General features: G+C 35.7%; 1 protein-coding gene across 3 annotated transcripts in view; it reads right to left on the reverse strand.

Moving 5' to 3' along the window:
• Positions 1–18183, reverse strand: part of LOC145678532 (uncharacterized) — a 537693-nt gene that overhangs the window by 406821 nt on the left and 112689 nt on the right. Inside the window, exon 2 of one of the 3 annotated variants that reach the window (XM_081748781.1) lies at positions 8479–8496. The exons of 1 other annotated variant lie outside the window; for it this stretch is intronic. In XM_081748781.1, the coding sequence (XP_081604907.1) occupies positions 8479–8496 (18 nt within the window). Of the gene's footprint in view, positions 1–8478; positions 8500–18183 lie in introns of all 3 variants that reach the window. One more of the 3 variants, XM_081748780.1, reaches the window with a different exon arrangement.

The following is an 18183-nucleotide window of genomic DNA, read 5'->3' on the forward strand; positions in this document are numbered from 1 at the left end:
AAGCTAGAGATCTACGACTGAGACATTCTCTTTTGACTGAGTAACAGAGATTAACAGTTGAATGATCTTAACCCTTTAACGCACCATTTTTCCGATCAGACTAATTTTTTTAAAATTTGGTGTGGTTTCGGTGTAGGGAACACGGGGATTATTTAAAAAAAAAAAACATTAATGCAAATAATATGAGGTCTACGGGATTTGCATATAGGGTCTATGCAAACGCCATAAAATATCCCATAGACCCCATATAGGGTCTATGCAAAGTTGCTCGTTGATATTTGCAAAGTCTACTAGAACCAGATAGAACAAATAAAACGCGACAAATGTCAGCGTACTTGCACTTTTGCACTCATTATACTTCTAACACAGAAAAAGTCAACTGCTCGAAACTGTCCACCTAAACGAGCAAATATAGCTAAAAAATGACAATATGGGGTACCTCCGCGAGCAACAAATAAGACAAAGAGTCCAACGCTGGCTTACTATGACATCTAGCGGGAAATTCAGAACTTCATTAGTGAAAGGGCATATTAGCTGATACCCAAAGCTGCTTTTCTATGTCCGAACTAGAAACTACATGGTGCAATTCAATTTCAAGTAAATTTTGCATATATGAAAAGCTGTGCGCTAAAGGGTTAATACATAGCTGGTGTGATGACTTTTTTCGTTTGTATGGTTATTTGTAGATTAACACCCTATTACCAAGGTTCTGGGAAACGTATCTTTAAAGCAATTCGGAAAAGTTGGTAAACGGTCAAAGGAATGGTTTTGCATGTATTACACATACATCGTTATCAATGTACTGTTAAAAATTTAACTAATACAACATAGCGTGGACTCATCTATTCCTTGTTCGACTTCGAATAATTCCTGTTCCGCCTTGTATGATGGAACCTTCGGCTACTTGGTGCTACTAATTTAGATTTTAGTTTCATAAGACATAATTCCGAATTGGTTTTGGTTTTTAAGCTGTAATACTAGACTTAATGCCATGTCCTGCAAGTATATAGGTAAAATTTCCTTATTTTTAGCTGGTGATCATGATTGCATGGTTCTCATGTGATCAAATAGCATGAAAACTCTGTCCGGATCCTCATGCACGTGTCCTGAATATTTCGTCAAATGAGGCATATTAAAAGATATAATAGATGCATTCTCTGTCATATTTGTATTATTTCCTTCTGACTTATATGTCTGTTTACCTGACCTAGTTTCCGGCATAAATCGCACTCGGGAAAGGTAAAAAAGTAAAGGAGGGAAGAATTATGAAACTTAGATGAATTTTGATACTGACCTCATTAGTGTCTGCTAAAAAGTTAATAAAAAGAGCGCTTCGTACAGAACTCCGGTGCCTATCACCATGTAATGATTTTATAGATAGAAACTAAATAATGGTTCGGGCTAGTCTTTCCCCTTCACCAATTTTATTACAAAAACTCCTAAGCACAAAATATCTTTGTTTTACAAAGAATAAGTGCTGTCTTTCCTTAATGACCAGATGAAGGAATATCGATGTTTTTCCTGGTGCTCCTTCCGCTCATGGCAGCTTCCAGAACACTAGCAGGTTTATAGGTGAGACTATGGATAACCCCCTCAGCTCACGGCAGCCTCGCGAGGTTTCAGTTGAAGATGGGATCCCTAGTCCAGTGCGACATAGGGTATAAGAAACATGTACTCCTAGTCCAATGCGACCTCAGAGCAGGTGATGGTTAGTTGATCAGTTGGTCGACTGATACCAGGTCCTTCTGTGGTCCCTCTTTTATTTATCCTCTTCGGGTCTTTTCGTGACGTCCGTCTCCTTTCGGCTTCCTTCGATGTCTTCTGTGTTTACTTCTCGTCTGCTTCATTGTTTGTAATCAATAACACATGTTGTATTTACATGTGCTTCTGCTATGATGTGGGGATCCTTACAATATACACTGGTGTACTGTGTGTGTCAGTCAGACAGCTGTTAAGGTGCATTGTGGTGTGTAATGATGTCTTGTACTCAAAACATAACTTGGAGACAATATTTAGATGATTTCAAACGGAAAAGGATTATCGAGAATTTGGTAGAAGTGTGATTAGTGTGACCCAGGAGTTTGGTATTGCCCACAGCATTGTTTCACGTGCATAAGAAGCATTCGGAATCATAGACAATGCCGTGGGAAGGAGATATAGTGATTGACTACAGTCAACTACAGCAGAGGATGACCGCTACACTTATGAAACAGGCAATATAGGACAAATATCAAAGAGCGGGTGTAATTGCAAACAATCTAAGAGGACTGGAAGTCACCAAATCTTACGCTTCACAGTGGTACATCGGCTGCATGAGGGTGGTCTCTTTGCTCGATGGCCATTAAGTTATATTTTGGTGGCATACACACCGGTGGCATCATTTGTGGTAGTATCAAGAACATCAGGACTTGATCGAGGAGGAGTGGGGTTCAATGAGAAGATTTAGTCTGAGTAGTGAATCTGGACGTGCGCTCATCTGGCGAGACTTAGGGACAGCAATGAACTCAGGAACATTGTCGAACATGATTATTTTGGTGGTTCTGTGTTCTTGTGTGAGGTGGCATGATGTTGCATGGGTATACCGATTAGCCCAATTTTTATAGCTACATTCACTGGTCAACGTCATTGTGACACTGTACTCCTTCTTCACATGTACTTTTCAGATATGTATCGGTCATTACTTCTTTATATGTGACCATATCGAAGAGTGCAACTCTTTGAACAAGAGGATATTCGGCAAATGGACTACACTGTCCGTTACTCCGATTAAATTGCATCGAGCGTGTTTGGAGTGTTATGGTGCGACGTCTTGCAGCACTTCCAAATACACAAATACCATTCAATAGTTGTCAAGTGCGAGTGGTCCGGGGTTCGATTCCCGGTGGGGCACTCGGTTGAAAAAGTGTAAAAAGCTTTTTCAGGCCAGCCATCCTGAATGAGATTTTCCTGGGTTTTCCTCATGCATACCAGGCAAATGCCGGGATGATACCTAACTTGTGTGTGTCCCAGACCGCTTCCTTCCTTCTCTTTCCCCGGATAGTGTGCTCGCCAAGGGACGTCATCCGTCACATGTGACGGGCTACATGGCCATACATTCCGAAAGGAAATTTAAAATCCTAAATCCATCCTAAATCAACAGTTGTCAACAGCGTTGGTGGAGTAGGGGAACCCTATAGCCCAACAACTTATAACTAACTTTGTAAGCATAGTGGGACCACATTGCAGAGCATACTTCATTGTCTGAGTGGATTACACATCCTTGCAAGGAGCCCTTAACACTCTAATATCAGAAGGTATCATAAGTTGCAGTGCTCTCAGTGTAAGTTTTTTCCTCTGTCTAAAAGTATCGATTTTGTTCTCCTATCATGTGTTTCTGTTATCTCCTGTGTCATGCTGTAGCTCTACTTTCTATGTATGGTTCAAGTTTCACTGATCTATGCCACTTGAGAGTGACATAACATACGAAACTTACTTTCATCTTCAACTCACCAGTATATTCTAAATGACGTTAAAAATTATGCATGATGTATTTAATATGTACTGATAATTAAAATTATTCTATGTGGTTATGTAACTTTGAATTTAATTAATTGTTAATTTCACAGTATAAGGTATCCGCAGTAGTCTTGCAATGATAGCCACAGTTCAATCCTTTGATCTAGGCTCCTAAGCCCAAGTTACATTTCTCTCTGCTTTCTAAGAGAATAATTGGATATCTTAGATGTTGTCTCTAAGCTCCCGAGTGTGTGTATGAATCCTTGGAAAACTAATTCCTACTTCAGAGACTGTGATCTTCTTTGGGTCTAGCAGTCTAACTGGAGCTAACCGAATATAGAAATAGAAATCATACTGAATTTAAATTACAAATGAAATTGCTTTATAGAATTATATTTTTTCTCAAACAGGGAATTTGATTTCTCTACGTGTTTTTATTGTGGATTCGCTTTCAAGAGAACTATCCGTCGTAGGGAATTTCTACCTTTTTGATCTCATTTATGAGGAAAAAATATAATACCAAAACACACACACATACACACACACATACATACATACGCTAAGAGAGAGAGAGAGAGAGAGAGAGAGAGAGAGAGAATGGGGAACAGGAAGCACTTGATTCATAAGTAACCAATTTCCTGGATTACTTTTTATCGAAGCTCTCTTTCCATTAGAAAGCGAAGAAAAATGATCAAGATACAAATCTGATTTTTGCCTTCGGCCCATTTCCGCAAGAGCCGTATGAATCAAATAAATATATGAATGAATATAAATCACCTCGTTTTATCATTCTCTGCCTCCAATCTCGTTTTAGGCCTCCAATCTCATCGACTCTTCACTATTTTATTCGAATACGGCCAAACTTGGATTTCCTTCTTATGCATGCCAAATGGCGGGTGTGACGTTGTAATTCTAAAACCATTCCTTTCGGCTTGTTAAGATAAAGCATCTATTCACACAATCACTTATTCAAACATATGTGAACATTCACTTATAGTATCTCTGTATTTGTTGAAAGTTGATGTCCTAAGTTTACATATTAGGCAAGGGAAAAAAGGGGTAGATCAATAACAGATATCTCTAATGCAAAAAAAAAAAAAAAAAAAAAAAGTTTGTTCATATGCTTCACCACCCTGTAATTGGCAGTATCGCGTCCTATTTTGTTTTCTAGGATCCTTCTCTGTGTTTCCTCAGTAATATATACTTCTTGAGGTTGAATGACTACAGATTAATTACGAGATCATTAGAGCTATATATACCGATACTCTGAAAAATTTGCTAATGGTTTCCTCTTTGGGAGATAAATACACATGACGATGACCTATACGGGATTTTAGAAACTTGTATTTAAGGTACTCGTATACTATTTTGCTGAATGTACACACATGTACATTTTATTCAGTCTTCACGAGGTGTGACATAGTTCTTAATAACATCGTTTATAGATAGCTCACATCACATATTTAATCATAACAAATAAAACTTTTAAACGATATAATATATTTCTGTAATCGTATTAGTACATAGCACTCTGCTATACATTGTTCCTTGAAGGCAATTAGACAGTTTCAGATATCTGAAAATGTGTGAAGCGTTATTTTCATCATATCATACCTTAAGCAACAAGATAAACAATTTTCTATATTTTTGAAACAGATTCTCGTTCCGATCAGGAATCGGAGGGCCGTAGAAGGTTATGCCATTCCTATAACTGTGTTTTACGATATGGACTAAGAAGAGATGTATTGCAGAAAGAAATGTATTTACGAGGGCAAATACTTCACAAGAGCATAAGCTGATATTTTTAGTTCAGTCTACAGATGTTAATTTTCTTTCCTGAACTCCTCACGACGGGATGAGCCACAGAATATTTATTAGGCAACGTATGTTAGTAAAGAGATTAAATCATGAAGTGTGAATGACGAAAACCTATATGACAACAAGCATTGTCATTCTCCGAGTTTATGCTTTGCTCTGATATTCAAAGAAGAACTCCAATGAGATATATACATATGGAATAAATTGTGTGTGCCTTAGTAGTATAGTTGAAGAGTTAGTGGGAATGGAGTCATCGGAAACGAAAGAAAAGCACATTTAATATGGCGTATATACCTTTTGAGTAGGTGTTCACCAATACAGAGAACATACAATGCGAATGATGGAGTCCTAAATAGTCAGGAGTTTAATGCAATTTTGATGGCACAGATAACTAAGCTGAATAACAGTGAATGATTGCCAGCCATATGTAAACTTACACCTATAAAGAAGTAGTTTAATCATTAGACACTAATCAAGATAAAGTGGAAAGTTGAATGGTTTTGGAGGCTCTACTATAGAAGCTCCAAGCGAAATGCTTATCGAACGTTACATCAAGAAATTTACTCAAGATTAAATTGATATCCTATAAGTGTAAGATGCAGACGTTTCAGATCATGGGTAGTAGAATACCATTTACATGTTTTCGAATCAAGTTGTTAGCATCACTATTTCGAAATCGGAAGACCAGGGTTCGAATCCCAACCTGACTAAGGATTTATCGGACTTCTTCCGTTCTAGCAGGTACTTGTCGGCACAATACATTTAATTGTAAGCTTTAGCCGATTCTTTAAACTTCTTCACCTTTTGTGTTGTTGTTATTATAGTTGATTGTTCTTGATTCAATGTTAATTGACCTAGCAGAATGGGAAGGTTTATTAAATAAAGAAAGAAAGTTGTTGTAGCCTTTGCTGCATAAAGTTGAAATTTCCACCTTAGACACCAGCTAATTTTTGTTATGTGTATTATTTAAATATGAGTACAGATAATTAATATACCATTTTGTATATTTGATTACAAAAATAAACACCATTTTATTAATGTTTTCTTATAAATATTCTTTGCTTACTTCCTCTTATTTGAATAATTTATTAAAATATCTTGATAGATGTTTGCCTTTTCTTTTCTCTTAATGACTACACATTTCTGACATCATTGCAACATAATAGTGCATCACAAACTTTTACATTGATGAACATGATACTGGATAAATCGCCAGTGACCAATTGAATGGTCTTCTAGATACCTTATTTCTAGTCACTACTAAACATCTATAAGCAGGATTAGTAAAGAAAGAGGCACTTCAAACCATAAAATCAAGCAAGGGATCACACGCATATACACACAGACAACTTGCACTACTAGTCACTGAGCTATTAACTTTTTTGGTCTTACTTTTAAATGATTATAAACAAAGCTACCAGAGTACCTTGATCTACTGCTAAGTTGCTGGCATATATACCCCTATGCAAGAAGCATTAGAAGTAACATTTTACTCTAAAACAAGCTTATAGAACTAAGGCACTACAATAAGAAACAATTATACGATAAAAATTACATAATAAAACTACAATCAAGCCCACTTAATGAAATGATAGAAGCATTGCGTTTAAGCGTGCGTGATGATAGACTTCCTCGTGGCACAAGGTCAACTGTGTAGGTCCGCTGTTTTAAGTTAACCCCTTACCGCGTGCCGTGCCATATATGGAACATACCTTTTTTCACTTTAGCTTTTTTGTGATTTATCAAAGACACCAAATGACTGAGATATTGATGTGTATGAATAAGAGATTTTGGTGTCAACTGACGTGTTCTTTGTGAGTTGTAAGTGTGTCATATATGACACTTACTTATTTCTCGTCGAAATTAAGTGAAAAATCTAAAATTCAAGTTTTAATTCATTTTTCAGGTTCCCATATGAGGATTTCCAATACTATTTTTTTTTCGCTAAAAGAAAAAAATCATGAAGAAAAGGTAGACGATGTTTACATATTTACAAAAGCACTGCTAATTTTCTGCCGGTGATGTATGTTTACTCAGGCACGTGGAGAAGCAAGCACGTGTGTAATTTTTCTCTTTCTCTATATGTGTTGAAGTTTATATGATTCTTTTGAATATTGCCGCTAAGAAGTAAAAGGAAACGAAGGTAGTAAGAAGTACATTTATTTTAATTATAAAATACAAGATTGTAAAAAAATCTGTATTTGGTGCAAAAATAAAGCGAACAGGTGACTGAAGGATGTTACAGAAAACAGGGTTGAAAAGCTCCAACTCACTGTGTGCCATTCTGAAAAGAAATCGAGACGTCAGATGAGAGGGAAACTTTGCATTTGAAGTTTGTGCGAACTGAAAAAAAAAAGCTAAAAAAAAATCTTGGTACAGACGTAGAAACGGTGGTAGTATAATACAAAGCAAGATTTCCGGTATACAAAGAAGAACTTGAAACAGAATGAGAGAAAGAGGTCATTGCGAAACAAGAAGAAATTTGTCAAATAAATGATGCAAAGAACATTAACAAGAGAGAAAAAAGTTTATTGAACGACAATAAGAAATAAAATCACCATACGTAAAACTCTAAGTAGGAAGACAACAATCGGTGAAGCTGGAGTCCATGCGTCTCTCTCCTGGCTTTTCTATGTGAAGTGAAATCGAGTTTCTGCAAATATCCTATTAAGGCTGTAATAAATTATGATCAAAAGCTTCATTGGACAAAATAGTGAATAGTTGGACGTTCTTCCCGTCATCATGATGAGTCATCAGCGTGACTGGATTGGATTGCCATAAGGTATAATTCTTTTCTATTGACCCTTTTTATTCGATGGCTATAAACATCCGTGTTTCTAGTTGTATATTTAGTACGAAATCTCCACGTGTATCTAAGGAAGATAAAACAAAAATCACGAAAAGATCCATTGGATTATTTTAATTTTAATCCATCATTTAACGTAGATAACACTATCTTCTTTATCAATATCCAAAAAACATTTTTATTCAGGAGACTCATATTACATTATCAAACACGCAACGCAATTAGTAAAACTGGAAGAGCAATCAGTACTAACAATAGTATTAAGACATACAAGGAGATCGTTACATGAATAGGGGGATACTACTGCATTCCCACAAATAGAGGGGAAAATAGAATACTATTTAAATCTTCCAACTTACCTTCAAGATCCGAATGAACTACTAAAATTAACAAGAGAACTTTATTAAAGAAGGAAAGAAAAAAAATTGACATTCAAGAAATCTATCATCAATAGTAAACGCGCACAGTAAGACTGTGTTCGATCCGAAACAACCTTCGCAGACATGTTGCGTATTCACCCGTCAACCATAAAAGGTGGAAAAGCTATAATACACATAGTTAAATATACAAAGATCTAGCACAGTTCTTTATGAGGTGAGGAATCTAGCAGAAGAAGAAGACCTTAATATTTTACGAAAGGAATTTTGTCTTCTCAAGGAAGAAAACATGTATACGAGAAGATAAAATTTCTTTCATGCCAGTAATACACAAATTACAGCAGAGCGATCGCAATCAAAAGCAGCAATATTGATTTTTAACATGAACGTAAGACAACAATAATAACAAAATTTCATGATTAGTGGAATCAAGTGACTCAATTGAAGACCAAAGAAGGATACACTCTATCTAGTAAGTTCATAACATCTAACATCCTATTTACATTAACGTGAAACAATGTGTGAAACTTTATAACTAAAGAAGAAAATTGTATTCACAGCTGATGCAAATACTTAATCAAGAGTTTGCCACAGAGCCATTCTCAGACGATAGAAAACTCGAATTAAAGGCCACAGAGCCAGAACTAAATTTAAAAGTACATAACAAGATTTGTAATTTTAGTTCAATCGTAGTTCCGACTTAACTTTTATGTTTACAGTATATTTATAATAAATTACTTCTTTAATTAAAACAACGCATAATTACTATATAAATGCTATGATTACCATTTTCAAATACAATTATGTATTACCGTTCATCACAGTAGCGTAGCCAGGATGTGTGTTTGGGGGGGGGGGCAAGTGCTGTTATAGGTACATATAGAAAAATTACAAACAAAAAATATATAAACATAAAAATATATAAAAAAAATTACAAACATCAAAGTACCAAAGTACATTGTCGGACCTCTTTAGGGGAGGCCCGGTCCCTCCGGCCCCCCCTTCCCTACGCCACTGGTTCATCATATTTATTCTCAAAATTACTTCAAAATTAACATCTTCCTCTAAGATACTATGTTCATTATTCTTCAATATTAATAATTTTTCCTTATCCTTTCGACAACTTACAAAACTTTGCCTTAATCTCTCGTTATTTATCCTCACAGCTACCTGTGTCGTGTTTCATAATAACAGAATCCATTACATTTTTAATCAACAACTTTGAACTTACTCCAACTACAATAAATCTCAGGCACAGCAAAATGTGCCAATACTTGCAACCAACAACCCTACTTTTAACAGTCGAGGAGGGCAGGAAGGAACATAGACATCACGTAAATTTTGATTTAGTCAAAAAAATACCAATGAAATGTAGAAACAATTCAAAAACAAAAGAAGGCGAACTACTATACGAGTAAGCAAAAGCTAAAATCACTGCTAAATCCCGAAGAAGGATGTACCTTAGATATAATTGGAGATTTAACGAATTCAATAATCTTATACATAAAAATGTTTTTTGATCGTTCCGTGTGCATCCTAGGTAACTCTACGAAAGAGATCGTGGTTTATAAGAGACAGTACGTTATTCAGAATTTTTATGCAGATCATAAAAGAAAAAGAGATTGAAAGATGAAAAGGTAGTTTAAGATTTATGCATAATATCTCAGAAACCGCTTAAGTTAACGAGTTGAAACCTTGTATAGAAACCCTGCTTTTAAGGAGAAAACAGGAGAGTTTCTATAATATTTTTGTATGTTTCTCAGCTCTATCCAAATCTATCACGTTGAATCGTTTGTAATAAATTTGGGAACATAGCTAATAAGTATTTCGAACTGGGTTTATATCATGTCTCCTAAGATTGAGAGGTTTCAACATTCGTATCTAAAACAAAGTACGTATCTCAGAAGCTCCTCAAGTACGGGAGATGGAGTATTAGTATAGTTTAAACTCCTCACTAAAAATAATTGGACTCCTGCCCGAGCGTTAGGAAACTTCCGCTGTAAAGGAGGCGAATGGTGGAAATTTCTTTTTTTCAATTTCTCTCTCCCCCAGAAAATATCACTGAAGTCCATCAAGTTAGGGAGGTGAAAGTTGTAAGTTGCCATTTGTCCCGGAAAACCCGGAACCGTCACGGAGTCGAGATCTGCGTCCCGGAAATATTTCTCGGGACGCTTAAATGTCCCAGTTTTCAGCGAAGAAAAAAGGAAGGGAATATTATAGTTTGCTTTTTTCACAGAAGTAGGTATATAATTATTCTCTTCAACTTCTGAGTATGGCAGTTCAAAAGTTGAGAAAAATTAAATACATAAGACATGGCTTTAATTAAGTTCACGATTTAACTACTTTGATATCAAACGAATCATTTGTTTCATTGGACCAGGTACAAAAGGTTTTACTGCTCAATCTTATTGTTATCTGCATCTTGCTTCTGAAATATTTTAATCAATAATCCCTGAGCAATATTTTTGACAATTTTCCGCTAACCGTTCAAGAAGAAAAATATATTTTTTAATTAACAAAACTGAACAGATAACAATGGAAAATGGGAGGTTACAACACGAACAGACAAAACGTGCGAAGGGAAACATCATACTTTGAATGAGCCATGACTCTGAAAGCCATGAAACATAACAGATCCTAAGATATTTAAAAAAAATGCTTACCAGGGGCGAGGGAGTAAAACATCTGCTTACGTTTGCTTAACTAGGGAGGAGAGGATCTACTAAAATGACTAAAAATGTGATACGTAATACTTGAACAACTCTATCTAATGGTAAATTAATATATAACCTTCTTTCCATTTTAAGCATTTCAAAGATTCTCGTAATTTAGTAGCGTCCCGGATTTTCATTTTTGAAATATGGTAACCCTATGAAAGTTGGTACAAAAGTTACTCATTTAAAAAAAATTGGAAAAGTGTCCGAATGCTTTCGAAAATTCCTCTTTTGAGAGAAGAGAGTAGGGGGTATATGAATTCCTGTGTAAAAGAGCAACAATGTCATATTTTACCCGAGTTTGCCGGGTATTTTGTTAGTTAGTAGTTGTTATAACAGAAACTAAACCACTAACAATCAAACTAAAAATAAACCTGAACATATCTTTCTGCTTTAATTGGCTAGAAATCTTAAGAGAAAGGTATAGAAGATGAGAAAATAGTATCAAAGAGCATTGAACGCTAAATAGAGATAACGAACACTCAGCAAGAAGCAAAAGAGAAATTTAAACAACAAATTAACTAGAAAGATAAGAAACTAAAAGTTGGGAAACTTTTGTAAATAATCAATAAACAATACCTGGAACATAATGGTGAAAAGAATCTGCTGAGTTGCTGATATAAGAATTTACATCGGAAGACAATCCGATATAGAATGAAATGCAAAGTGAATTCCGAAGTTAAAAATTGATTTTACTGTTACGTTTTACAATAGAAACATCGATAAAACTGTGAACAAGTAACATATCGACCGTTTCTGTATTCAAGTGTCCTTTTATTAGTGTTGGTTAAGAAGTTGGACTCTAGAAATGAAAAATTGAAGTGGAGAGATAACGTGAAGTTGAAGAGAGTGATGTTTTCTGTATTTCGGACAGCCTTGCAGGATATTGGATAACCCAGAGCCAACCACGGTGCTAAGGGTATATCCGTGGAAGACTCATTTAAGTAATTATAAAATAAAATTAATTTTATCATTTTATGTAATTTAAAAATAGTATCGAATTGAACTTTGTATCTATACACTACTCATCAACGAGGAAAGCACAGTTTCTGACACAACCTTACGACTACACACTAGGGTCTGTAGATTCCGACCATGTTTTAAATGTATGCTGTGAATTAATTTTATCAGGCTGTTTGGCGATAAATTCAGTTCCCATTCTCAGCTTCTGAAAACAAGTTCCATGGTTTCTGTACATGCTAAATCTTTTCAAATCTATGCTGTAATATTGCGAGCAATGTCTTACATTTGGACTCATATAAACACACAGTAAGGTGTAAACCACTATTAAAGTGCAATGTGTGTTTATAGTTAATGATTATTATAAAAGATATATACTGAATTTGATCCCTGGTTGTGTAGGATTTTTCTAATTGATATTCTAATTGTTACTTATTACTAATTATGCCGATGTACAGTATGTTCTCTGCAGTATAGTTGAGTTTATTTCGAAACGTACACAAACGATCAGACTACTTTGGAATGCTAGAAATTCACACAATGTTCTAAAAAGAACTGTCTGCTTAAGACATAATTCAGTCCATAGTTGTAGTTATCCTTTTCGGAATCTTATAAATAATTGTACGAGTGAATAATCGTCGAGTTTTCCTTCTCGTGTTTATAAAATTAGCGCATACATCTCCGAATTGGGAGATTCGGCTTCAATTCTGAGCGAAAGTTCATGTTGTTCGGATCCTACGTTAAGCTGTAGGTGTATATTTTATATAGCCTCAGTCCTGAAGGGAACGCTAAATTTCAATCCAACACGATCATCCAAGATATGCCAGATTGCAGTGTGTAGTTGGTGTAATAAAACGTGTGTATTTGCAGGGTGATATACTGTTTCCCTAACAATAAGACTCAACCAGAAAATTACCCTAAGCATATTTTTTCAGATTGCTCTTAGTGTAAGGCCTAGTCTAAGAATAAGATTGACCTTCAAGAAATGCTCCAAACGTCAGGGCTCGAATGTCTTACTTTACACTAGTGCTGTTTTCAACCTTTCTTAAGCTACTAGAGAAACCCAGGCGGCTGCTCAGTTCCCTTAAATTCGAAGATTAGACACTTCAGAAATCATGATCTATGCCTTTCACATGTTCAGCATGGTGTTGCCTCCATATGTTTCCTCTTGTCGTGCATCAGGGTAAAGTCATTCTTTAAGTTCTCTGTAGCACTTGTGGACATAATAATCACTTATAAAGTTCTCACCGTAATTCTTACCATTCGACGATGAATTGCGGTTGTATTATCCCCTCCGCCTAGACCAATTGTACTATATCATGTAGTTCACACTTGGTTTGCGTTTCCGTTGCACTCGATGTTTTCCCGCTCGCTAGTCTACAATGATTCAATGGTAATCTGTGTATCAATGTGGAGAATGGGCGACGTCTAGTAAACAGCTGTTTTATCCTTGTTTCGTTATGTTAACTGATCCTCTGCTGGCTTAACGAAGCTTGAAAAAAAATCTTAATAGTAACTTTTTTCTATACGTAGTTACTAGAAGGTTTAAGCTACTATTGGCTGCATTTTTAAAAAGGTGAATTTATACTGGTCTTATCCCAACAAATCGTTCAAGAAAACTCATTTCTGGGCGTTTACTGAAACGATCCGAGACGGTAAGTAACGGTACACTCCGACTCTTCAGTCACAGTGATTTCTGAAAATAAATCCTAAAGCGTCTTTTGATCAAAATGTTAAAATAAGACCTAGTCTTATTTTCGGGGAGACATGGTAGGTATCAGACCGAATAAAGACTGAATAAAAATAATATGCTGATCTGTTCTAGTTTTACGTTATAAGATGAATAAAAATTATATTGTAATTTCCTTTATGGTTGTGTGTGCAAACAGCCGACATGTGCTTTTATTTACAAATATCAACCTCGTGCATTTTACTATGGATTACTATAGCAGCAGACGACGGGGGCAACACTGATACCATTGGCCATGTAATGAAGAAGGAACAACAACGCCACCATCTTACCTGGAGCAGCTATATAACCGAACGACAGCCATCAGTTTCAATTGGTCAAATACCCTTTTTTGGCTTGCAGTGAAACTTTGGAAGTACCTCACCTAAACACAAAGCCTCAGCTTGTAGTGAAACTTCTGGCTTTCGCTCTCTCCTGGCTTAGTGGATCCTTGCGGGAACCTTACCTTTCTCTAAGCTTGCAGTGGAGCATTAGGAGATTCCTTATCGCAATACCGGCCTAGCTTACAGTGAAGCTTTGTCGGGACTCTAACCCCTCTCTGCTTGCATTGGAGCGTTGAATATCTTACCCCTCCTCACGTAGCTTGCTTAGTAAAGATTCCTTCCTCAGACCGTCTGCTCGCAAGTGACACCTACTTTAATCCAAACATTAGAAAACATGTATCTATTTTTGTATTATAGTGGAATTTTGTAATAAAATCTGGTAGTGGGAAAAAACTATTTCGGACTGTAATTTGCTCTACCTATGCTCTATCAACACCTGTACAAGAAGAACTTTAGAATATATTGGCTGTGTTCTGCCGAATAAATTGAGGAAGTTAGTGCAAAATGTGGATGCGTACATTTGCAAGAGATAATAAGCTTGCAGGTTTCATTATGCAAATAATCATAATTCCATTTGAAAAAGTCATAGAACTTAAAGTAGGTACACCACTTAACAAAATGAAATCCAAGTAGAGAGCTACTTAGTATATAAATAGCCAAGTAGAGATACTTAGCTACCAAGTAAGATAAAAATTTTATAAACCATATATTTTTTCCTTGTTTTTACAGAATAGCATTACAAGTGTGTTCAGTGGCTGACTCTGTAAACCTTCACCAACAATGAGAGGTATTCAGAGAAAAAGCTCCAAACGACCGCGTCGTTATTATGCACAATCCTTTTTTTCTTCCTCTACAGACTGAAGAATGTCATTTTCGTTGCTAGTTCAACAGACTCAGCAACGTCATTTGAGAATACAATTACCAGAGCTCCCCCACTGAGTGTGTTGACGAAAATGTTCTACATGGCCTCGATTTTTTGCGTGGTGGTTAAGGAGTACTTATAGCATGTTGCTGGTTTTAAGGATGCTCCTAATGAATGTAAAACTGTAATTGGGCATTTCTCTTGTTTAATAATAAGTAGGAATGCATTCAGAGAAGACTGTTGTCTTCGACACAGCAGAGCAAATACATACTTCATATTTCTTCATAAGAATGCCCACAATGTATAAGGCTTTTAAATCTATTTTAACAAAGTCATATAACTTCGGAACAGTTGGAACTCAAACATAGTCCTGGAAATCCTGGAAAAATAGTTGGAACTCAAGCGTAATGCTCAATTGTTCAGCATGTTTAAAATTAGTGTGGTGTAAACGGTCCGGGTTCGATTCCCAGTGGAGGCACTTGGTCAAAAAGGTGTAACAGCTATTTCAAGTCAATTATCCTGAGCGATGTATTTACCGAGTTTTTCTTATTCACACCAGGCAAATGCTGTAATAGTACTAACATACAGGTTCTAGGTCACTTCCTTCATCCCTTCCATTCTTCCTTCTCCGAATAGAGTGCTCGACGAGGGACGCCATTCTTCGTACGTGACGGGCTTAAGGTCATAAATATTGCTAATGCCCAGAAATATGTATAAATAAAATAAATAAAGTCGGTGTTGCCTTCAATTTGTGGTACATTTCTGTTTTTTTTTTCTCTAACACTTGCTTATCTACTACTGTTATTATACAGTGTGGCCCAAAAGTATGGAAATTGGAACAGCTCTTGCATGCGATAGGGAATATACGTACTTTTTGCAGTTGACCATGGTTGTGTTGGGTGGACAGTTGCTCCACCGTGCGTACCGTGCCGTACTAGTCGTTGAATCCGACACTCATTTCCACAATCTACCTTAGGTTTTTCTCTGCAGCTTTCCCGACGACTCGTCACTTAATTCTGTTGACACCAGTCTTCACAGACTTTCCAGAGTTGCTCTCGAACAGTTGTATAGCCGTTTGCATAGGTCTCCCGATTTGATCCTTATGAGACACTGATAAATCTTGACTTTATTATTACGAGCGAATTGTCATTACTGACTGACTTTCTAGGTCTGTAGTTATATGCAATGCTGGGTTGTACTCTATGTTCTTATCAAATTCCCGAGACAAATAAGTCAAATCTACTATTTGTAGGAGTGTCATAATTAAGTAGATGGTCGTTGAAGTATATTGCTTTTTCATTAATTGGCATTATTAAGCTTCAAATTGGCTCCCAGCAGTTAGAAATGATTTTTATTGTTTATTTTTTCTATGAACACCATTTATACATAATGACTTGTGTTTTGATAGAAATTACTATAAAAAAATAGATTTTGTAATAAATTTTTATTCGACGACATCCTACATAACGAAACAACCTAACATCGAAAGAACAAAACATATCGTTGTCACTAGAGGTGCAAACGTCTCATCCAATCAGCTAAATAAAAATGCGACAAAACTACTCAGGAACGAATCAACATCATGATGATCAAATAGACTTGGAGACAAATACACTCAGACTTCTTTACTGTCTCTAGAGAAAAAGGGAGGCAAACAAGGAAGAAAATAAATTAATTATCCAACCACAGAGGTTCGGATGCGAACAAATAAAGAAAAGAAACCTTGAGATCTGTTTCACGTGAAGTCTAGGTTTCCAAATTATCTTACAAGAAAACATTAACTCGAATGTCCTGAGGTCTAATTCTTCCAAACAAATGGAATCTCTTTGTCTGTATTTGTAATAGTATTTATAGGAAAGAGATTAATTTTAAAAAAAGAGAATATAGATTAATTTCTAAAGGAGACACATAATATAAAGAATATCAATTTCTTGTTTGCCAGTCCTGTTAGGTTAATACATCGTATGAAAATGCAGATAAGAAAATGACATTCTCCCCCTTTATTATGGCCTGTAATCTGAAGAGGACCTAATAAAAGCAATTGAATTATAATGAAGGATTTGGTAGAAGATAAAGGGAGAAACCCAGGGAAAATCCAGAGACCAGATGTTTTTCATCAGAAGGATAAGATGACCTTGGATTGATCAAGATACTCTTTACATCATAGGTAAACTCTCTATCACTGAGCCCCAATGTTCCTAGAGGACACAGATAAAACTTCTTGAAGGGGATCTTACAATTCGATTTTTTTACACAGTTCTAAAGTAATGCAGTCAGTATACATATTTTTGGCGGAAACTTTTTAACGAAAAATACGCTAGTAGCTTTGTTGTTGGTAGAAGGAACATGCTTTTTTTAAATTTTCAATAACAAACTACTAGAAAATAGAAACTTTTTTTTTACCAATTAGATAACATGGACTAAATTAATCAATTTTCTTGAGACAAAAAAAGTGATTCAGATGTATTTTGTTATGTCGGTAATAATTACGCTTTTGAGTTAGCTGATCGTGTAGTCTGAGACGCTAGGCGAGTGTTTCATATGGAGAATACAGTTTAACAATTAAGACACAATTAAGATACTTCGAATAATCAAAGGTTAATGTGAGATACAGAGATTTTGAACTTGGTTGGATGAATTGTATCCGTGGTTGGAGGAATAATCGAATAAAGATGGAATCAGTGAAGTAGGTTTTCTTTTTTTATGAGCCTAGCGATCTTTCTGTATCTTGATCAAGTTTTACATTATTATCTGATAAGTCGTTAATCAATTCGCCTTGGTCCTGTGTTTGATTGTATTATTTGATACGGAGTGCATTATCCTACATAATTAACTGTATGCTATTGTATCAAATATTCAAGATATCAACACCATTTTCAGTAAAGTATACAAAACTACATTCTTTTTACATCACAAAAACTTTTAAGTGGGCGGTTTACTCCAAAATTATTCGGAAAAGATAATTTAACAGTGAGAAAGCACTTACTTTCTAGTGTACAAGTTTTTTTTATTGCATTGATCTCAAAGCTTTACATTCAACTGTGACATTTCCTTACACATTGCTCCAAATGGCTAAGT

This window comes from Thermobia domestica, chromosome 2 (genome assembly GCF_964235325.1).
Source record: "Thermobia domestica chromosome 2, izTheDome1.hap1.1, whole genome shotgun sequence".
Classification (NCBI taxonomy): Eukaryota; Metazoa; Arthropoda; class Insecta; order Zygentoma; family Lepismatidae; genus Thermobia; species Thermobia domestica.